General features: G+C 43.8%; 1 protein-coding gene across 1 annotated transcript; it reads right to left on the bottom strand.

Annotated features, from left to right (window-relative positions):
• Window positions 1-174: 174 nt before the first annotated feature.
• PSPH (phosphoserine phosphatase) lies at window positions 175-22,752 on the bottom strand. Its single transcript, XM_052635441.1, has 6 exons — window positions 22,517-22,752; window positions 7,429-7,587; window positions 5,372-5,506; window positions 4,780-4,925; window positions 3,659-3,807; window positions 175-677 (listed from the first exon to the last, which is right to left on the bottom strand). Exons 2-6 carry the CDS (start codon window positions 7,566-7,568, stop codon window positions 570-572), a joined length of 678 nt encoding a protein of 225 aa, XP_052491401.1. The 5' UTR covers window positions 7,569-7,587; window positions 22,517-22,752; the 3' UTR covers window positions 175-569.
• Window positions 22,753-23,688: the final 936 nt, after the last annotated feature.

The following is a 23,688-nucleotide window of genomic DNA, read 5'->3' as shown; positions in this document are numbered from 1 at the left end:
ATTTGACAAATCAGAAATTCCCTAGCAGTCCAGTGGTTAGGATTCTGAGCTTTCACTGCCAAGGGCCTCGGTTCAATCCCTGGTCAGGCAACTGAGATCCCACAAGCTGAGTGGTGTGGCTCAAAAAAAAAAACCAAAAAAAAAAAAACAACACTACAAATCTGTTTTGATATATGGATAAACTTTTATTTATATATAAAGGGAAAACCAATTTCATTTAAAGCTGCCTAATCCACATTCCCAATAGTGAAGATGTTTAATTTACCATCCACCTTCCAAAGGCTTCAAATCAAACATAGCTAGAATTGATTGATAAAGAATTGATAGATTGATAAAGAATTCAGATTATAAAACTCTCCAGGCAATTAAATGGTCATAATAATACTGGAACTACAGTTTAAAAACACAAATCACAATGTTATGAGCCCTAACTATCGTTCACTGGGAGATACAGATAATCAATACCAAATTCATAGATTGGGTTGTAATCAGCAATTGGAAGCAAACAGTATCAAACTGCATAACTTTTAAAAATTAACCTGAAGTTATGAACTTTATAAAAGTGGATCTTATTCTTCCAGTGCTCCCAGAAGCTCTACAAAATCAGTGATGTACCATTCCGCATTATCCTTTACTTGCTGCCTGATCACATTTCCTCCGAATCCAATGAAGGCATCCTAAGAAGAGAAACAAAGGGAAATAGTTTATAAGGAGAGACAGAAAGAGAGACAGCAGCAGCCTAGGGAAATAAGTATTATTGAAAAGAAGAAACTGAACAAAGACAAGTGAGCCCAGCATCACCTGGGATGCCTCCCTCCCCAGCTCCCTGTGAACCTGCTCACCTCCTCCCCTCCTCCCACCACACGAATAAATAAGTCTGACTACCACTGCAGCAGAAGCATTCAGCTGAACACTGTGGGCTTCAGAAGAACTGAAGTCCTCAGAAAATCAAGACAACTGCTTACAAAAATAAAACCTGGGACTTCCCTTGGTGGTCCAGTGGTTAAGACTTCTTGCTTCCAATGCAGGAGGCCCAGATTCAATTCCTAGTCAGGAAACTAGATCCTGTACACCACATCTAAGACCCTGCACAGCCAAATATATATGTATATGTATATGTATATGTATATGTATATGTATATGTATATGTATATGTATGTATATATATATTTTTAAATAGGGACTTCCCTGGTAGTCCAGTGGCTAAGACTCCATGTTCCCAATGCAGGGGGGCCTGTGTTCAATATCTGGTCAGAGAACTAGAGCCCACTTGCTGCAACTAAAAATCCCAAGTGCCACAACGGAGCCTCAGCATAGCCAAATAAATATTTTTTAAAAAGTAAATAAAACCACACCAGGTGGCAAACATCTGAGTTCTAAACTGGGTGGTAATCACATCCACATTCAATTTCAAAGAAAGAAGGGAGGCCTGTTATCCTGGGCTGAAGGAGATGACAACACCGGAGTATGTTAGCAGCACTCTATTTTTCACTGGTAGAATGATTTAAAGGTGTGTTATTTCATTCATTTCTTCTCAGTGATACCTTCTTTTAGTCAATGATCTTTTGAATTTTTTTTGGCTGCACCTTCACAGCATGTGGAATCTTAGTTCCCCGACCAGGGATCAAACCCATACCCCTGCACTGGAAAGTGCAGTCTTAACCACTAGACCACCAGGGAAGCCTCTGCTGTTAGTCACTAAGTTGTGTCTGAATCTTTTGCAACCCCATGGACTGTAGCCCACCAGGCTCCTCTGTCCACGAGATTTCCCAGGCAAGAATACTGGAATGGGTTGCCATGCCCTTCTCCAAGGGAAATCCCATAGTCAATGGTCTTTTTAAGTGGTATTTTCTCTTTTTTCTGCCAGGACACAGACACAATATACACTGATTTAGAAGTACAGGTTTATCTTACTTGCCCTTTCTCTTCATTTTTATTTTCATACCATACAATGGGGGAAAATAAGTAGATTCTTACATTTAGATAAATCGAGCCTCTTGAACCCCTGCCTCTGCGGCAGCCCTCTGCAGGCCAGCACCAGTTCCACTGTCCTAACACCCTGACTTGTTCCTTCTTGGTCCAGAGGCTTCCAAGACTTCCCATGACCCAAAGGTAACACCAGAGAGCCTAGTGCGTGGGGTCTTCTTCTCTTGCTGAAGAGAAAGCCCACTCCCACACCTCCCTGCCCACTGGCCAGCCCGAGACTGCGCCTAGCACAGCAGGACTGTGCTCTGCTGCTTGCCTTCCCTCTGGGAGCCCTCCCCGCCACGTTCTGCCTGGCTTCCACATGGCGACTGCTAACTGCCCTTTAGGGCAGAGCTCCCCACTCCCGGGCCACACACTTGGTACTGCACACAGGAGGTGAGCAGCAGGAGAGTGAGAGAAGCTTCATCTGTATTTACAAACCGCTCCGCACTGCTTGCACTCCTCCTGAGCTCCACTTTCTGTCAGGTCAGTGGCGGCATTAATAAAAGCAAAGCCCTTGAATCATCCAGGAACCATCCTCCACCCCTTAACCCCCAGTCCGTGGAAAAATTGTCTTCCACAAAACCGGTCCCTGGTGCCACAAAGGTTGGGGAACCCCTTCATTAGGGCGCAGATTCCTCGGACAACCTTCTAGGGCTACAGACCTGCAGACACACCACCTTCCCGTGGTTCAGTCGAGCTGTGTCACCTTCTGACTGGTAGGATCTTCTGTACTTTGTAAGTCTGTCCTTCTTGGATACCGGGATTCAGGGCCCCAGAGAGAACCCTGCATTTTACGCCTTGTACTCTGATATCCACTAGCCTGGCTTCCAGTACTTAGTCGACCCTGACATTGGCCGTAAATCATTTAAGAACGCATTATTTCAAACTGACTCAAGTAATGTTAAAAGGATCCCCAAAAATTCTTTAACCACTTCTGATTAATCATTAACAGACAGATGTTATTTTTAGATCTGAGGAAACTAGGTAGTGAAACGTTCACCGCTATATTTCTGGTTCAGGTTTTTTAAGGTAGAACGAAATGTTAGTCACAGTCCTATGTGAAATGGACATGTGATACTTAAGGTATTGGCTACAGTCCATGGGGTCCCAAAGAGTCGGACAGAGCTGAGCGTCTGAGCACACGCGCGCGCGCGCACACACACACACACACACACACACACACACACACACATAGAGCGCTTGTTTCCTGCTAGTCTCAGAAAGCAATGTAAATGCAGAAGAAGAATAAAATGCTTTAATATGGGTATGGTATCGAATCTCCATGACCCTCAGTTACCCCATCAGTAAAAAGGAAAAGATGATACTTTTTACTTCACAGGGCTGTTATGAAGATTAAATGAGATAATGTATGAAGAAATAGCTTATCAAATATAAAACACAGATTCTGGTTGTAGTATAAGAGCTGCATCAATTGTGGAAATGAAGCCAAACCTCATTGAGCACATACTTGGGCTAAGAGGCAGCAGCCATACTGCAGGGACAAGGGGTCTTTGGAAGTTTTAAATGGGGTTTAAGTTCCTTATTTGCAACCTTCCTTGGGTTTGCAAAAAGTCAATTAATATAGTGAGACTGACTGTGTTTTATTTATTTTGGTTTTTTGTTTTATGGTGATACAGGATTTTGTTTCCTTCTCACAAACTGCAAAAAAACTAGTATGCTTAATACATACAGCGGGAGGACAGGCTTCCATGTCTGTGGCTCCATCTCCCACCATGATGATCTTCTTAAAATGAAATTTTTCCTTTAAAAACTTAATAACTTTTCCTTTCCCACCAGATTCAGCTGTTGGCTGAGTCTCATCAAAACCTGCATATTCACCTATAAAACAGATTCACAGAATTAGATCAGTAGGGCCACTTTTTTGCATAGATGATATCCTCACTTACATACCACTGGCAAAGCTAAAAATGGCCTTTGATAAAGTAACACAGCCTAGACTTCCACACTTATTTCTCAGAATGAACAAGCTATGCTTTTAAATCACAAACTTCTTGTCAAGGTTATTCCTTTAGGTGATAAACATCTTGCATGTTAATTGGTCTTATCTTCTAGTATAGCAAGTCTCAAAGCTTATTGAAATGGCAGAACACCATGAAACAGTAATATATTAATTTAAAACATGTTATTATATAATTTCTTCTAAGAGGAGATTCTAATTTACATTTGATGGATTATTTCCATCTTACAGTAATTAATACACTTGTACTCTACTCTTTTTTAAATTATCTCTATCTTATAAACTCTTCAAAAGTGTTCTAGTAACACATTTAAATGTTTTTAATTAATACCATTTGGTTTTAAGAACGCCGGCCACCCCCTGACATAACTGGGGACATCTTAAGATGACGAGAAGATTACAGCTGTGCCTCTGTGATGGTCCAGAGAGGGGCCAGGAGGCACCTCCAAAGGCAGCTACAGTGCAGTGACTTGCTCACAAATTAACTCTCCTTCCTGAGTCAAACACATGAGCCAAACTGGCTCAATACATGAGAGCTTTCATAAAACTGAAATATACTGAAAAACAAAATAAGTCATAGGGGTTACATGACATTATTTACTAAAATGCAGACTTGTATATACAGATAGATGATCTTATGGATACTGAAGGTAGGAGAGATGATGCCCTAAGTGTATCTTGCAGAGTAAAGGATACCAAGGTGTGAAAGACATCAGTAAAGAGAACCCTCTATCTTAGCATTTAACTCCAACACCACCTTGCAGAAGCTGCATTCCAACAGACATTAAATACTAAAACTGATTAGAGGGAAAATGGGACCATGAAAGTCTTACCATTAAAGTAGAACTTTAGCCTATTGGCAAATACATTGGTTGATGGAATGTTGAGCTTTGAAGCAACATGCTCCACAATGCTCCTAAAGCCACCAGATATCAGGAAAACCTGAACATTTCGTTCTTGTAGGCGACTTACTAGCTCCCTGTAAAAAAAAAAAAAAGGAAACTGCAAATACCAAATGCTGATCAATACAAAAGTGAAAACAGGAGACATGAAAAGGAAACTCAAATATGTATTTTCTCCTAATGCATCTGTCCAAGGTACATCAGACAAGGTATATTGCCTAGTGAATTAATGTTCCACATGTTTTTCTAAATGCACTTAGAAATTAGTGGGTGGGGCTTGACTGCCTTAGGAAACCATTCCACAACTCTGTTCTGCCCATGGACCTACAAACACAAGACGAAGAGGAGATTTTGGCTCTCTGCTGGGAGAGAGGGAAGGCAGACATGGGCAGGACCAACTAACCAGACAAGACCATTCACAAGTACCAAAAGAACCACACGGAAGCTCTACGGTAATGAAGCACATGCCCCCAAATGCAGGTGCTGATGGAGAGGCAGTGTACCCAGCCTGGCCATCCCTTACCTTATGCCGGGCGTCAGGTGTGGGGGGTGCTCTGCTAGGAGCCTCTGCACCTGTTCCCTGGAGGGCTGGATCAGAGCTAAGCGCTGTGTGAGGGCAGCCTTGAAAGGCACTGCCCCGCCCATGGCTTGCCGTGTCCTAGGAGGAGGAAGACCCAACAATCAAGCCAGCCAAGTCAGCAGTCGTCAAAGTTTACATGCCCACCCTCCCCAGCTCCTCACAAGGTCCATCCACAAGGACGGTGCCCCACCATACAACAGATGTGCTACGTTGCCATGGGAGTGAGTGGGGCCAGGGATAAACTATGGAGGGTTTGCTTGAGAATCACATTAGTATTCTGCATCCACAAATACACCATCCAGTGAGCTGAGAAAAACGCATGTACTATCCACAGGTACCTTCCTTAGAAGCCGTGAGCACTTGTAAACCAAGAAAGAGACTAAAGGCCAGTACTCTTTATACACACACACACACACACACACACACACACACACACACATATATAATTTAGCATGTTAAAAACAATCACATCAAAGAAAAGTATACAGGGGCTTCCCTGGTGGCTCAGTGGTAAAGAATCCGCCTGCCAGTGTGGAAGACACCAGTTTGATGCCTGGTCCAGGAAGATACCACATGCTGTGGAGCAGCTAAGCCCGTGAGCCACAACTATTGAGTTGGTGCTCTGGAGCTCAGGAGCTGCAACTGCTGAAGCCTGCCCTAGAGCCTGTGCTCCACAACCAGAGAAATCACTGTAATCAGAAGCCCATGCCCAGCAACAAAGATTCAGCACAGCCAAAATAAACAAGCAATAATTTTTAAAGTATACAGATAAAAAAATGTCATAGATGATGTAAGAATAGTGTGCATATATTTTTGCATATATATATAAATCTACAGTTTTTACCACTGTTGATTTATATACATTTTGGAGCAGCTCTGATGCTGCTATCATAAACTAAATTGTACAGCTTGGTTTACTAGGGCCAGGCATGCTTGCATCAGATGAAACTGAACATGAAACAGTCTAGGACCTGGTGAGTGTGGGTGGCACAGGGGAGAGCAGAAGGGAGGAAGGAACTCTCACCCAGGCATCCGTGGAGACTCTGAACCAAAACTAGCTTTCTAGCAAAGCCATACTTTCAACCATGACACAAAGCACTGGACCCCTGGAGATTATCTTCTTTGGTTAGGTTATCATCTTCTTTTGCTAGGTTATCTTCTTTGGTTATTTGTGGTCATCATTTCCCTGGCCAAGCTAAGGTATGTCATCCATATTTATTTGTCACAGTGTATATGTTAGTGTTATATATACACTTTGGGGGCATAAATATGTGTATAAACGGGAAACTCCCCAGAAGTCCAGTGGTTAGGATGCCATGCTTCCACTGCAAGGAGACAAGTTTGATCCCTGGTTGGAGGGAACTGAGGTCCTGAAAGCCATGTAGTATGGCCAAATATACATATATATATATATATATGCTATGCTTAGTTGCTCGGTCATGTCCAACTTTGTGACCCCATGGACTGCAGCCCACCAGGCTCCTCTGTCCATGGGGACTCTCCAGGCAATAACACTGGAGTGGGTTGCCATGCCCTCCTCCAAAGAATCTTCCCAACCCAGGGATTGAACCCAGGTCTCCCACATTGCAGGCAGATTCCTTACCATCCGAGCCACCAGGGAAGCCCATGAATAATGGAGTAGGTAGCCTATCCTTTCGCCAGGGGATCTTTCCAACCCAGGAATCGAACCAGGTCTCCTGCATTGCAGGTGGATTCTTTACAAGCCAAGCTACCGGGGATGCCCATACACATACACACACACACACAGATTTATATAAGCCCATACACATATATATATATTTATATAAATGGATGGTTGGATGATGTACTATACCAACAAATTCAGCTCTAAGTGATGGAAGAAAATAATCCAGTGCCCATGTGTCACAGGAAGGGACTAAAATCAGGGAATTGTGGCTCTGGTCCTGTGCGTCATTCAAAAGTCATTCTTCTTTTGCAATCCTCTATCATTTCATAAGGTGAATAAATACTGTTCCTACATTTCTGACACGGCATCCTCAACTCCACAGAATTTGGCCAGCTCATCAATTCCTTCTTCTTGGATGACGGTGCTATCAACATCAAAGCACACTGCATCAGCTGAACAGAAAAGATTCCTCAGCTCTGAATGGGAGACCATCTTTGGAAGAATTTTCCTCCTACAACAGAAAAAGATGAATCTATTTAAAGACATAAAATATAATCATTTGTTGTTGTTGTTCAGTTGCTAAGTCCTGTCTGACTCTTTGCAACCCCAGGGACTGTAGCATGCCAGGCCTCCCTATGCCTCACTATCTCCCGGAGTTTGCCCAAGTTCATGTCCAATGAATTGGTGATGCCATCCAACCATCTCATCCTCTGTCACCCTCTTCTCCTTTTGCTTTCGATCCTTCCCAGCATCAGACAGAATATAATCATAAAAAGGTCTATATTGTATTTTGCATCAAAGTCATTCATTTTTTTTTTAATACAAATTAAGCCCCTTCTAAATGTCAGGCTCTGGGGCTACAAAAATGAGTGAAGACCCAGATTCTGCTCCCAGGAATTAAGTCTAGTGAAGGTTATCAATTTATGAATGTATATGATTGTCAACCAATATTCACGTACTTTTGACCTAACAATTAGAGCAATAAGGCAAGTGCTACAACAGAAATACGCATAAGACACTATGAGCACACAGAGTAAATGGTTAACCTTGTCCATGAGACAGGCTTCCAAGAGGTACAGGCATTTGAGCTGAATCTTGCAAAGTGGCCTTCTACATGGGCTCTCAAAGGGAAGGGTATCAGTTTGTTGTGTCCTGAGAATAAGCCAGAGGGAGAACGGCAGCAAGGAGGGGGGTATTGATGGCAAAGGGAAGAACATGTGCAAAGACAAGGCGGCAGAATGATGGCTGATGAGTTGGGAGCTGCCCAACGGCCCAAGCCAGCTGGCAGGCAGTGCACGGGCAGTTAGTATGGGTGGGCTAAGAGGTTTTTTTTTTTTTTTTGACTTTGCTGGGTCTTCATTGCTTCACACAGACTTTCTTTAGTTGCGGTAATCTGGGACTACTGTTCGTTGCGGTAGATGGCCTTCTCGTTGCCATGGCTTCTCTTGTTGCAGAGCACAGGCTCAAGAGCTCAGGCTCAGTAGTTGTGGTGCACGGGATTAGCTGCCCCACGGCCTGTGGGATCTTCCTGGACCAGAGATCGAACCCGTGTCCCCTGCATTGGTAGGCGAATTCTAATCCACTGGACCACCAGGTAGGTCTTAAGGAGTTTGGATTTTAACATTCTAGCTAATGGAAGGACTTACCTGGTGGACCAGGAGCTAAGACTCCATGCTTCCAAGGCAGGGGGCCCAGGTTCAATTCCTGGTCAGGAAACTAGATGCCACATACCTCAGCTAAGAGTTCATATGCTGCAACTAAGACTTGGTGCAGCCAAATAAGCAAATACTGGGCGGGGGGAGGAACTTTTAGCTAATAGGAAACCTTGAAAGGCTTTACACCTCAGAAGTCAGAGCTAAACATACACATGAGTTTGCTTCCAGGGCCGAGGTGGTAACTGAAGCCACAGACTGCTGGAAGAGAGAGTGGAGAAAGAGAAAAAGAAGAAGGCTGAGGACAGAGCACGCAGGAACAGGACAGTCAAGTCAGGAACCCGTGAAGGAGAATGAGAGGGAGAAGTCACAGGGAGGAACTGAGCGACCACAGTGCTGCAGAAGCTGCAGAGGACAGTTTCAAAAGAATTTTGAGTATTTTTTATTTGTTAAGAAAATTGGGGCTTCCCTGATGACTCAGTGGTAAAAAAAAAAAAATCCACCTGCCAATGCAGGAGACCCCGATTCAATCCCTGGTCCAGGAAGATCCCACGCGCCATGGGGCAGCTAAGCCCATCCTCCACGACTACGGAAGCCCTTGCACCTTAGAGCCCGTGCTCCACAACAAGAGAAGCCACTGCAGTGAGAAGCCCAGGCACCACAACAGAGAGTAGCCCCCGCTCGCCACAACTAGAGAAAAGCTCAAGCGGTAACGAAGACCCAGCACAGCCACAAATAAATGAAATTAGTTTTTAAAAAAGAAAGAAAATCAATGGACTAGAATCTTGGAACTGAACTAGATCCTAGAGGTCATCTGGGGTCACTCTCCCATCAAAGAAACTAATATGTCATGTACAAGGTACACGGACCATGCAAATCAGCATAAACAGTGGCTGACAACTGACTCACAGGAGCCTGGCCAACCCACTTTGTAACTGATTACAAACCAGTGCATTTGGTAGAATGATCCAGTTCAAAGTTGACGTGGGGGAAAAAAAATCTTTCAAGCCAGGGGTCAGCAAAACACAGCCAACAGGCCAAATGCAGCCTGCCACCTGTTTTTGTACAGCCTGTGAAGAATGAATTTTACATTTTAAATAGTTGGGAAAAGTAGAAGAGTAGTATTTTGTGACACATGCAAGTCACATAAAATTCAAAATTCAGTGTCTGTAAATAAAATGTTACGGGAACATAGCCACGTTCATCATTTACATGTCTATAGTGACCTCCCCACAGCAGCAGACAAGCTGAGTAGCTGTGTCAGAGACATTATGGTCTGGAAAGAAACATACTGTCTGGCCCTTTAGAGAAAAATTTTGCTGATCCTTGTTTTGAGCCCTTACAAAAGAGTACTCCGAACAGGAAACATCCATTTCATTGGAGTCCCACTAAGAACAGGCAGAGGAGGGTAAGTTAATGAATCCAGTTATATAACAGAATTTAAAACTCTGCACTGACATTATCAACCTAAATGTGAATAAGTCTCCATAGAAGAGGAGAAGTATTTTTCAAAAACATAAATACAAAACACATCTGCTACTGGTTATCTATTGGGTTTTCTATAAGAGATTATGGAAAAACCCGATCGACTTTTTGGCCAACACCATATAATCTGTTTTTTACCCCCAACATCATGTTCTTGTTCAAGCTGACCCCTCAAGTTAGAGGACCAACTTCCCAGGTTCACATATCTGTTCTTGGCGACTAAGCTTCTTTGCTGGTTGGTTCTCTTAATGTAATAGCCCACGGTCTGTCCTTGGTCTTCTCTACCTATATACACTCCTTGCTGCTGCTGCTAAGTCACGTCAGTTGTGTCCAATTCTGTGCGATCCCATAGATGAAAGCCAACCAGGCTCCCCCGTCCCTGGGAGTCTCCAGGCAAGAACACTGGAGTGGGTTGCCATTTCCTTCTCCAATGCATGAAAGTGAAAAGTGAAAGTGAAGTCGCTTAGCTGTGTCCAACTCTTAGTGACCCCACGGACTGCAGCCTACCAGGCTCCGCCACCCATGGGATTTTCCAGGCAGGGGTACTGGAGTGGGGTGCCACTGCCTTCTCCGATATACACTCCTTGCTAAGTGCTAAGTCACTTCAGTCATGACCAACTCTTTGCGACCCTATGGACTGTAGCCCACCAGGTCCCTCTGTCTCTGGGAATTCCCAGGCAAGAATACTGGAGTGGGTTGGTTGCCATTTCCTCCTCCAGGGGATCTTCCCCACCCAGGGATCAAGCCGGAGTTTCCTATGTCTCCTGCATTGGCAGGGGGATTCTTTACCACTAGCGCCACCTGGTCACTCCTTAGATGAATGAATTTGTCCAAGATCATAGCTTTAAATGTCGGCTCTATGACAGTAACTCCCAATGTACAGCTGCAGCTCAGTTTTCTCTCCCAATCCCTGAACTCTATCTACTTACCTGACTTCCACTTAGATGTTTAGTGAACATCCCAAACATAAAACATAACGTCCAAAACGGAACTCCCAGTCTTCCCTTCCCTCCTCGAAACTGCCCTTCTTGCAGCCTTCCTTCTCTCTCTTGATGGCAACTCCACTCCTCAGTCACCTTAAACATTTCTCTTTCCCTGAAATCCCACATCCAATCTTTCAGGAAATGCTATTTGTTCTGCCTTTAATTTTTTTTTTTTTTTGGCCAAGCCCCTCAGCATGTGGGATCATAGTTCCCTGAAAAGGGATCAAAGCCACACCCACTACAGTGGAAGTGTGAAGCCTTAACCACTGGACCTCCTGGAAAGTCCGGTTCTTCCTGTAAGAGCTAACCAAAAAAAATCTAACCAAAGTATGACCGCTTCTCACCACATCCACTGCTGTCGTTCCAGCCTGTCACCATTGTTTCTAGCCAAGATTGTACCAACAGCCTCTTAAAATGTCCCCACCCCTACTATCTGCTCTCAAGATAACAGCCAGAGAATCACTGTAAGCTATAAGCCAAATTATGTCACAATCTTAGCTCAAAATCCTTCAGTGGCTTCTCATTTTACTAAAAGTAAAAGCCCAAGTTCCTATGATTACTATAAGATCTGCCCCCCAACTCTGGCACCACCACCACCACCAGCATGCCTTCCCCATTACTTCTCTGGCCTCACCTCCTACCCCTCTCACTCTTGTTCATTCTGCCCCAGCCTCACTGGTCTTCTCGCTGCTCTGCAAATACACCAGGAAGGCTCCCCTCTTAGGGTCTTTGCTCTAGCTTTGCCGTTGGTGGGAATGCTCATCATGTGAATACCCGCTTGGCCAGTTCCCTCAGAAGCAGTTTGCCCAGATGTCAACCTGGCCACCCTGCTTATCGCTGTAACCCCCTTCCCTGACCTTACCCCCGACATTGCTGATCTCCCTCATGACGCCCTACTTCTTTTCTTCTGTAACATCTCTCATCTTCTAACACCTGATAACACATGTCTATTCTGTATTGTCTATCTGTTCCCATTAAGATGTAAATTTCACAGGAGTAGGATCTTTATCATCTTTGTTCACTGCTGGATAATTAGGACTGAGAATGGTACTCGGCACAAAGTAAGGCTCAGTAAGGCTTCCCAGATGGCACCAGTGGTAAAGAACTTGCCTGCCAATGCAGGAGACATACAGACTCAGGTTCCATCCCTGGGTCAGGAAGATCTCCTGGAGGAGGGCATGGCAACCCACTCCAGTATTCTTGCCTGAAGAACCCCCATGGACAGAGAAGCCTGGCAGGCTACAGTCCATAGGGTCACAAAGAGTCGGATATGACTGAAGCAATTTAGCACACGCACAAGGCTCAGTAATGTGTGTAAATGAATAAAGCTCAAATGCCATCTTCACTATGAAGTCTTCCCTGATCCCCTGAGCTGGAAAAACATCTCTCCCAGAACTTCCACAGTACTTTATGGAGACCTGCTTTAAGATATGGAATTTATAATATTCCAACTTATCTTATATTGATTTATGTGCATATCACTTTCACTCCTGGATGTCAAGCTCTTTGTACTAAGATACAAAATTTTCCAAAACACCTATTGTTTTGAACCTTTTTTGAGTAGATACTCAATTAATTTCTGAAGGTTGAATGAATAAATAAAATGATACAATTGTGAATTACATACCCACAGCTAACAATTTTTAAAAACTTTTTATCGTGGGAAATTTCACATACATATCAAAACAGGAAGTATGAATACATGAACTCCACATATTTATCATCCTGTTTCAATAATCATAGCAAATCTTACTTCATCAACAATCCCACTATAAATATAAGGTTCTGTACCCCAATTCCAACACGGGGGTTGGGGTTCCAACACATTCAAGCAGTTCTTGGATACCAGCAGGATGTTCTACTTTTCGATTCAATTCTGACACTATCTACCCAGAGAGGGCATCAGATTCCACAGGTTAAAGGTTTAGTCCACAAGACTGACCCCACTCCACCCCCGACACACACACACTCTCTCTCTCTCCAGATGTCGGTCACAAGTCCAGATTATCATCACCTGTGCTTCTGACTGACCAGCTATAGAGTGGAGGTTCCAACAACCCCCTCCTTGGGTTCCATTAATTCATTAGAGCAACTCACAAAATTTACTAGGTTTATTATTAAAGGATATAACTTAGCAAAAGCAAATGAAAGAAATGTACAGGGCAAAGATATGTGGGAGGGGAGGGGAGCTTCCATGCCCTCTCCAGGCTCACCGTTCTGCCCAAATCTCCACGTGTTCACCTACCCAGAAGCTCTTAGAACCCCGTCCTTTGCAGGTTTTGAGGAGGCCTCATTACAAAGGCACACTTGATGATATTATTGGTCACTGGTGCCTGAGCTCAGCCTGTAGCTCCTCGGGGTCATGTCAGTGGGACCAAAGGTTCCAACCCTCTCATCACATAGTTGGCTCTCATAGCAAATAGCCCTCATCCTTAGGTAGGTCCAAAAGTCACTCATTCACACAAGAGACATCTTTATCTGTTTCATCATGGAAAATTCCAAGGGTTACAGGAGCTCTGTGTCAGAAACAGGACAGGTCCAAATACATGTTTATTACAAATCACATTCTCACACCCACACAATTCCATCTTTGAGATAAATCCGACTTATCTCAAAGTAAATCATATCATTTCATACAAAAATATTTCAGTATACATACTTAAAAGGTAAAGGTTCTTTTTAACATAGTCACTTGCTTTTATTAACTATACTGTTGGCACCTGCCTGTATTCAGGTTTGGCTGCTGACAACTGTGGAATCTAATCCGGTTAATCACAGCACACCTCAGAATGCCCCTGCTTATCCATTTCTCATTATTAGCATAGAAATCAACATAATATCTCTGTTACTTGATTCATTTATTCCCTTCATGATTCCAATCCTCTCCATTTCACCAGTCTGCTCCCCACCACTTTACTCTCCCCACAAACACTCACACACACTTTATGCTCAAGGAATACAGAGGACTTCTTGCTCCTTAAACATGTCATGGTTTTTTAGTTCTCTTTATCTTTGCAAATGCTGTTTATTCTGCCTGAAATCACCTAATTACTCATGTTTAAAGGGCAAATTCCTATTCTTCAAGGTGCAGATTAAATTATTTTCCCTGTACTATCTCCTTCATAATCCCCTCCAATAATTAATTAATTAATTACCCCCATTCCTCTCCTAGAATGTGAGTTCCTTCAGGGTAGGGACCTTGACTGAATTACTTTTCTGTTTCAGCACAGTGGGTGTTAAATTGAAATGTTTCAGGGATTAGAGCTGAATCTAAGCAGTTAATGAGAACCCAACACAGAATCAAGTACATTACTGTTCTCAATTAAACAATTCCAATTCAGTATGCTATTACCCTAAAATTAAAGTCCTTAACCAGAAATGATGACTATAAGAGAGAAACAGAATCAACATCATATATTCCAAAGTTGGAAGGAAGCTCAAAGCCATTTATCTGGAGCTAGTCCTGTGCCTTTCGACAGGAACAATATAGATACATCCATTTACCAAATTAACTAATAGAGCTATAAGGAACGAAATGCTTTACCCAAGGTCATACAGCTCCTAAGTGATGGCCAAAGAACTGAAATTTGGATCTCAAATGCACAGAGACAGCATTCAAGATGTGGATAAATTAGGCAGAATTAAGTAAAGTTAGACATTGTTAAGAACATAACGTGGATCCAGGAAATGTCAAAGACTTCCACCAAGAATTCAGACTGGGACTTCCCTGGCGGTTCAGTGGTTGAGAATCCACCTTGAAGTGCAGCGGATGTGGGTTCAATCCCTGGTCAGGGAACTAAAATCCTACAGGCCATGGAGAAACTAAATCCACGTGCCAGAACTGGAGAATCCATGCGCCACAGTGAAAGATCCCACATGCTGCAACTAAGACCAACACAGTCAAATAAATACAAATGTTAAAAAAGAGAAAAAAAGAATTCAGACAATTCTTCGAAGACAGTGAAGCCAGTGCACAGTGCCACTCTGTGCCCAGCACATGATCTGGGAAACACAGAATGGGCACCACCTTCAAGATGCTCTCAGTCTCATTGGATGGCTGGAAAAATCATTATTGCTCACATTTGAAAAGCCAGAGCCTTGAGCCTCTTTCCAACCACTGATACCAGCAATAGCTTCAACCAGATCATGAGCCTCAAATACAAAAGGAAATATACATTTCCTCTAATGAAGTGAGGACTGATTTCTACAAATCCGGATGAACAGTAGTCCTGACTTAGAACTGCTGACACCTGTAGGTTGCACTGTGGGTCCCAAGACAGGATGTTTGAGACAAACTGTGGGAGGACAGAGGGAACAAAAAGTACCCACAAACTGAGAAGGCATCTTGAAAGCGACAAATGAGGCAGGCAGATCCATGTAATCAGGGTCCTTGGAAACAGGGCGTGCACTTCTAAGCCAAGACTAATGAATGGGTAACTAGTCTTGGGGGTGCTGGAAATATGTCAGGGAGGGTTTTCATCATTGTTCGGGGACTAATAGAGCGTAGAGCTACCTGGCCCTGATGATTATTAAACAATGTGTATTAACTGCAAAGCCCTTGATGACAGAGAAGTGATTCACTGCACAGTACAGCTCTGGGTAGGGTCAGCAGAAGGATAGGAGAAACTGTAAGGACCCAAGACAGTGCTAATTATGCGAACAGCCACACACAAACATTACACTGAAGCTACCGGGAAGGCTAATTGTTTTCTCCGTGCCCTCCCTAGAAGACAGAGCTAGATTATATGACCTTAACCTTGCCCCCAGAATGCTTGTGCCAGGGGATATGCCCTCCACTCCTCACCTTACATGGGTTTCAATCCCCTGCTTAGACTACAGAGCAAATTCAGCTTCCTTCAGCACTTTGCAGCCCCCACTGTAAAATGCTCTGCCTCCCTGTTCACTTCTGGTTCCCTCTTTTTTCATTGTATCCACCAGGAGTGACCCATGATTCATACAAATTCAAAAATCTCATAGTTCCAGGGGCAGGAAGGGAAATCTGCTGAGTAAATTCAGTTGCTTCAAAGTAAATTGTGTACATTAGAAAAACTGTTGCTGGAGAATGGACTCTGGAGCCCTCACATCCAGACTAGCAAGGAAGGGAGACAGGACAGGGGTGGAAGAAATCCTGATGGAAAAGGTCTGTGTTTAGACACGGCAGTTGCCAAGCCTGGTCCCAACCTCTAGACCACTGCCTTTCTGGGGCTCAGGACAGGACTCCTGCCCCCCCCACCCCAAGCAGGTCCACCCTGGGGAAGCAGAGGGCCAACTGGTAAAGAAGCCACAACTGACAACCCCTTGTCACCTACTCCCAGTTCCAAAAGCACAAAAGCAAGCTTTCCTTCAAGGCCAACCTTAGGAATTCTGATGTTAGAGAAAAGGGGAAAAAAACTTTCTCATCCCAAAGAACTCTCTTCCAGCTTCTCATCTAAGTGGCTCACAGGAGACATCTAAGATCACCTTCACCAACTTCCACTTTTGCTGGGATTGACCTCTTACCTTCACCTATGTAAGAACAAATATAAGCTGGTACAGAGGTTGAGGAAGCCCACAGAGCAAAGCTTCCTGGACTCAGATGTTATCCTCTAGCGTGGCTTTGGTCCTGGGGGTGAGGCTGTCTGGGGCCCTCCAAGCAGTGAAACAAGGTCGAATGGACCCTGAGAGGCTTCTGGATCAGAGGAGAGTCAAAGAGCCTTCCTCAAACTAGGACGGGGGTTCCTGCCAATGCATTTATAGTACATTTTAAGATTTAAAACAAAACAGCTCTTCTTCACGGAAACAGAGATGGTATGTGTACCACTTTACAGCAGACAATTCTTTTTACGCAGGTGAAGTGTAAACTGATAACTGATAAACACTTTACATTGACAATGAGAACAACAGACAGAGCGGACTCACGCTTCTCCAGGGCTGGATTCCCAGGAGACAATGGTCTTCTCTTCCCACTTCTTTCCGGGGGGCGGGGGATAAAGAAACATAGCATAAAGTTCTGACTACAAATTTCTTTAAGAGAGATCTTGTGAGTTCTGCAAGAGTTAAGAGCCTAGAAAGAACGGGGAAATCAACATCAAGGTCCAGACACAGGAGAAGAAAGGGACTGTCTAGCTTCACTATCCTCCCTATGTAGGACTGGAACAAAGAAAGGTTGGCTGCAAAATCTCCTAAGACTACTTTCTCTGGGAAATACTTCACATCTGCCTCCTTCAAGCTCCACAGAAGAGGAAACATACCCTTTTCTGTGGCTTTAAACCAGAAAAAGCTTCGAATCTGATAGAAAATGACCTACAGCTGATGGGCATGGCTCAGAGGCAAGGGAAAGGAGAGAAAAAGGGAAAGAGGATCATGGGGGAAAACAAAATACAAATACAGAGAAGCCAATGTAGGAACATTACAGACTGTACAAAATGGTCCCTGCTGTCTTCAAAACAAGGAAAGTCAACAACATTCTAAGAATAGTCAGAAAGGACTCCTGCTGCCCCATAAGAAGGGAACAAAGCCAACAACTTCCGATTATTATCCTCATCATTTAAACTGTAAAAAGAAGTGGACAAAGGTGCTAAATCTCAGAAGAAACAAAGAGACAACAAGCAGCAAGAAAGAGCAAAGTAGGGCTTGACAGAGGAAAGAAGACAGAATGGAAAGAAATCTTCAGGGAGGTTCAAATACAGTCCTCACTGCACTCAGAAAGGGTTTGGTGCACCCTTTCTCTCACCAGAGTCATAGAGGATAATACTCCTGAGAAGGAGGAAGAGCACAAGCTGTACTCAAAGCCTCATACCTGAGCATGCAAGCCTAGCAACGTTCCCCACACTGCCGAGCTTCTGCAGGTGTTCCGAATCCCGCTCCCCTGCAGGCCTGGAGAGCTGCATCCTATTGGCCCTCCCCAGAAGCTGCTCCTCTTCAGAGACAACCCACTGCCCGGAATGGCAGCACAAGAATGGTACTATTTCCAATTTGCTTCTTTTTTATTTGTTTCTTTTTCAAGCCTGAATTATTTTTTTAATGTGTGTATGTATTTTATTTTGGCTCTGCTGGGTTTTTCTTGCTGTGCCTGGACTTTCTCTAGTTGCAGCCATTGGGAGCTACTCTTTGTTCAGGTGCTTGGGCTTTCTCATTGAGGTGGCTTCTCTTGTTGCAGAGCGTGAACTCTAGGTGTACAGGCTTCAGTAGTTGAGGCTCACGGGCTCCAGAGTCTGGGCTCAGTAGTTGTGGCACACTGGTATTTGCCCGGAGGCATGTGGGATCTTCTCAGACCCAGGATCGAACCTGTGTCCCTTACATTGGCAGGAGGATTCTTTACCACTGGACCACCAGCTGCTGCTGCTAAGTCGCTTCAGTCGTGTCCGACTCTGTGCAACCCCATAGACGGCAGCCCACCAGGCTCCCCCGTCCCTGGGATTCTCCAGGCAAGAACATGGGAGTGGGTTGCCATTTCCTTCTCCAATGCATGAAAGTGAAAAGTGAAAGTGAAGTTGCTCAGTCGTGTCTGACTTCTAGCAACCCCATGGACTGTAGCCCACCAGGGATTTTCAGGCAAGAGTACTGGAGTGGGTTGCCATTGCCTTCTCCGAATTTGCTTCTTTAATATAGTTTATTCTTTCTCCTTTGATCCATTTACATCTAAAGGAGAAATTCTTTTAATTATAAAGGCAGGCTCTTTTTCTCTTCTAATTTAGAATTCATACATTGCTACTTACCTTTTTTTTTAAATTGGGCATGTATTAAGTCATGTGAAAACTTAAAATGTTCTTTCTATTTTGTTTCACCAATATGAAAATGACAAGACTCTGATAGTCATTATACTGAAATCCTACCTGGTTTCACTTTTCACTTTCCTGCACTGGAGAAGGAAATGGCAACCCACTCCAGTGTTCTTGCCTGGAGAATCCCAGGGGCGGTGGAGCCTGGTGGGCTGCCGTCTATGGGGTCGCACAGAGTCGGACACGACTGAAGCAACTTAGCAACAACAGCAGCAGTTTTAATTATATACAGAAATACTGAAATGTACATCCTTCTCTAACCTGTAGTCCAATGGCAAATTATGTAAAAAAAATAATAAAACTTTTGTAGTCCAATGCCAAAAATCTACTCCAAATGAATCAAGACCTAAACAAAAAAGCTAAAACTATACTTCTTCTAAAATGCAGGAGGAAAATTGCACTCCTGTAGCAGGCAGCCTTTAAAATGGCCCCTAGAGAGAATTCTCTGGAGGTCCAGTGGTTAGGACTCTGTGCTTCCAGTACAGAGGTCTTGGGTTTGACCCTTGGTTGGGAAACTAAGATCCCACAAGCCACACAACTTGGCCAAAACACCAAAACAAACAAACAACACCTAATGAACCAACTTCCTGCTATTCCAACCCATCTCTAACCCCCTGCCCTTGATAGTGAGCTGGGTTTAGTGACTCTCTTCCAGTGAACAGAATGAGGCAGAGGTGATAGGATATCACTTGCAAAATAAATTAGACTGACACAAATGAGTGTGTACAATTGTGAGATCTGAACAAGCTCTATGGATTGTGCCAGAGTCAGTTACTTGAGATGTTGGCTTCAGGGGAAGGGACGTGGAAGAAGGAGAAGTGCATGAGATTTCCCTGTATATTTCTTTGCAGCCCTCTGTGAATCCATTATTATTTCTAATCACACAAAAAAGAGTGCATTTTTTAAAGTGAGTTTATCTAGGGGAATTCCCTGGTGGTCCAGTGGTTAGGACTCAGTGCTCTCACTGCCAGGGCCTGAGTTCAATTCCTGGTCAAGGAACTAAGACCCTGCAAGCCAGGTAGCATGGCCAAAAAACAGAGTGTGTGCACCTGTTGTCGCTTTAAAAACAGAATGTGGCTTCCATGCTTGCCCCACCCCCATTCCTTGCTCTACAGGAAGGCAGCTGCCATGTTGGTAGCTGCCCTAAGACAGATGCATGTGGCAGAACTGGCAGCAAACAGCCAGGGAGAAACTGAAGACCTCAGTCCAACAACCCTCAAGGAACTGAATCCTGTCAACAACCAGATGAGCGGACTAGGAAGCAGATCTTCCTCCACTGAAATGTTCAGATAAGTTGACCTTGGCCAACTGCAACCCCTTAGGGAAGTCGCTCAGTCGTGTCCAACTCTTTTCGATCCCATGGACTGTAGTCTACCAGGCTTCTCTGTTCATGGGATTTTCCAGGCAAGAGTGCTGGAGTGGGTTGCCATTTCCTTCTCCAGGGGATCTTCCTGACCAAGGGATCAAACCCTGGTCTCCTGCATTGCAGGCAGACGCTTTACCCTCTGAGCCACCAGGGAACCCCTTAAGAGACCCTATCCAGAACCACCCAGGTAAGCTGTTCCCAGACTTCTGAGCCACAGAAACTCTAAGAAAATAAATGTTTGTCTTTTAAAACTGCCTAATTTGGGGATTATTTGTTATGCAGGGATAGATACCTAATAGAACAACCATAATTGGTAAAAATTTTCTTAAATAAAACCCAAATAGCATGAATAATAAAAGGAAAAAATGATAGATTGGACTTCATCAAAATTAAAAACTGCTTTTCAAAAGACGCCATTAAGGAACGGGAAAAAAAGGTAAGTCACAGAATGGGAGAAAATATTCACAATCCACATATTTGAGAGGACTTTTATCTAGAATGAAGAACTTCTACAACTCAATAAAACACACAACCCATTAAAATATGACCAAAAAGAGATCCTAAAAGGCATTTCAAAAAAGATGTGCAAATAAGCTCAAAAGAAAAATAACTTAAAAAAGATCGACAATATCATGTATTGGTGAGAACATGGAACAACTGGAACTCTCATACAATGCAACATTGTACAACCACTTTGGAAAACAGTTTGGCAGTTCCTTATGAAATTAAACATTTACTTACCGTAAGAGTCAGTCATCAATCCCATATCTGGAGGTGTATTTGAGAGAAATGAAAACATATTCAAAGCAGCTTTATTCATGATAGCCCAAAACTAGAATAAACATCACTGATAGATAAAGGGATAAACAGAACACTACTCAGCAATAAAAAAGGAATAAATTACCAATGCATACTATAACATGAATAGCTCAATTGGTAAAAAATCTGCCTGCAATGCAGGAGACCCAGGTTTGATCCCTTGGTCAGGAAGATCCCCTAGAGAAGGAAATGGCAACCCACCCCAGTATTCTTGCCTGGAGAATTCCATGGACAGAGGAGCCTGGCAGACCACACACAGTCCATGGGTTCACAAGAGTTGGACATGACTTAGTTACTAAACCAACCACCATCATAATATGAATAAATATTTTAAAAAATATTATACTGACCAGAAGAAGCCAGACACAAAAGAGTATGATTCTGTTTATATGAAACCCTAGAAAATACCAACAAATGCTATAATGACAAAAATCATTATAGACACCCTAGGAAACTTTTAGGGGAGATGGAAGTATTCTATTGTGATGGTGAATATAAGCGCGTACAATGTTGTCAAAATTCATCAAAACGTACACTTAAAATGGGTGCATATTGTTGCATTAGATTATACATCAATAAAATGTAAGCTTAAAAATATGTTATAAGGGATACTTCCCTGGTGGTTCAGTGGTTAAGACTCTGCTTCAAAAGCAGGTGGTTTGAGTTTGATCCCTGGTCAGGGAAAAACTAAGATTTCTCATGGCGAGTTTCCCGGCGAGAAAAGAAAAGTTATTAGACATGTATCAGATAATCTGAAAACTTAAAACATCCTAGTACTTTGTTTTCCAATATGAAAGCGACAGGACTAAGATCATTACACTGAAAACACATCAGGCAGTGCAGATAACATATACAAATTCTGGACTTCATTTTTCTTCCCTGATCTTCATTCCAATTCCGTAGTCAAATATTTCAAGAGTAAACACCATGTGCAGGTCACATATAAGGAAAACTTAGAACGTTAAGTTTGATGAATGGAAGTATTATGTATTTAATTCCCGGCTTGAAGCCGTATAACAATGTATCTGGTAGGTACATATTTAAAATTCGAATTCTGATGAAAAAGAAGCTGACGAAGTCAGACACTGCAACTCTAAATTCTGGGACTTTTCCTACTCTTGAACTGATGACTCCCCTATGTGGGATTGCATCATTCATTCATGCTGTTTGGTAACAGGCAGCAGTAGGGTAAAACAAGTGAAAACCATCAAAAGTAAACGGGATGAAAAGAAAGCCTTGAAATCCCATGACATAATTTACCTATTCCGATGAAGAGAAAGAAATGCAGACTCATAAAGGCCCTGGGTATAGGACAGGCGGGCCGCTCAATCAGAAAGTTGGGCACACGACGAGACAAACACTTGCCCAGACTTACCCCGGCGCTGCTGCTCCTTCCTGGGCCGCTGCCACCGCCTTCAGTTCTCCCGCGGCTGTAAAGTTCCGACTGCAAGGGGCCGAGGGTTGGCTCCGACGTCCAGTTGTGGAGCTTGAGGGAGGTGACCGGTGCAGAGCCCCAGGGACTTTATCAATCACCAGATCCGCTGACAAGTGCGGTGGCTTCTTGCGGGATTTGCATCTGTTTTATACTCAACTGGAGCCTGCAAGACCTCCTCTCTGCAGAGCCGGGATGGGAAGAAGCCCTTGGCCCCGCCCCCGAGGGAGGGACTGCCTGAGCCCGCCCCCTCCTGCCGCCGGGGGCTCGGCGCCGGCAGACCTCGACTTGGCTTTTGGCGGTGGACGCTTTCCTGCGAAGCCGCGAGCCACTCCACCTCCACTTTGCAAAAGAGGAATGCCATAGCTCCGGTCCTTTCCCAGCGCTCTCCACCGTCACCACCCACTTGGGATAAGAGTCGGTGAGAGAAGAGAGGGACCTCTGTACCGATTTTGCAATTAACGAAAGCCCCCTAGGGGCTTTTTTTTTTCAATCCACACTTGGCTTTATGCTCTTGTAGGAATTTAAGTCCCAAGGGAACTGCAAAAACTGCTCACATTCGCAGCTAAAATGCAGAAACCCATGAGTGACAAAATCAGTCTTTGCACCCCCAGCTTTTTGAGGGGGTCCTCTTACTTTCTTCTTGGTATCACTTGCCTAGCTACTTTTATGTTGACTACTATAAATAAGGAGTCATTGCCCACAAACGTTTACCTTTGGGCAGAGCTGTCTGGAACTAGGCAGTGAGGTCCTACCCTAAAACAACGGAAACCTCTGATACTGACAGTTCACGTCTGCAGGCTCCCTCCGAACTGGTGATTCACACAGAGGGGATGCTGGAGCCAGACTGGGACACAGCATCCCTGCCCTTTGCTACCAGACCTCTCAAAAAACACAGTTCTATACAGAAACAAGAGTCCTGAGGCTCCGAGGTCACACGTGACTTTGAAGTTCAATATTCTCACATTTCATCAGTAAGAAAATGTTTGCAGGTTTGGGGCACAACCCATTCAGTTTTTCCCAGATCTGCCAGGGATGGTTTTGATGAAGGACAAGAAGGAGGAATTTTGATGATTTGAAATATGAGGTAAAAGATTATATAAGTAATAGGGGAG

The sequence above is a fragment of the Budorcas taxicolor genome, chromosome 2 (genome assembly GCF_023091745.1).
Source record: "Budorcas taxicolor isolate Tak-1 chromosome 2, Takin1.1, whole genome shotgun sequence".
NCBI classification, from domain to species: Eukaryota; Metazoa; Chordata; class Mammalia; order Artiodactyla; family Bovidae; genus Budorcas; species Budorcas taxicolor.
The sequence above is the reverse complement of the archived record's forward strand: the minus strand, read 5'-3'. Positions and strand labels throughout refer to the sequence as shown.

What these genes read in the sequence shown, in the direction of transcription:
- PSPH (XM_052635441.1), bottom strand. Translation starts at nt 7,568, where the DNA reads ATGGTCTCCCATTCAGAGCTGAGGAATCTTTTCTGTTCAGCTGATGCA. An exon ending in CACCTGACGCCCGGCATAAG is followed by an intron (nt 4,926 to 5,371) that starts GTAAGGGATGGC and finishes TTTTTTTTACAG; the next exon opens with GGAGCTAGTAAGTCGCCTAC. An exon ending in GCTAAAGTTCTACTTTAATG is followed by an intron (nt 3,808 to 4,779) that starts GTAAGACTTTCA and finishes TCTGTTTTATAG; the next exon opens with GTGAATATGCAGGTTTTGAT.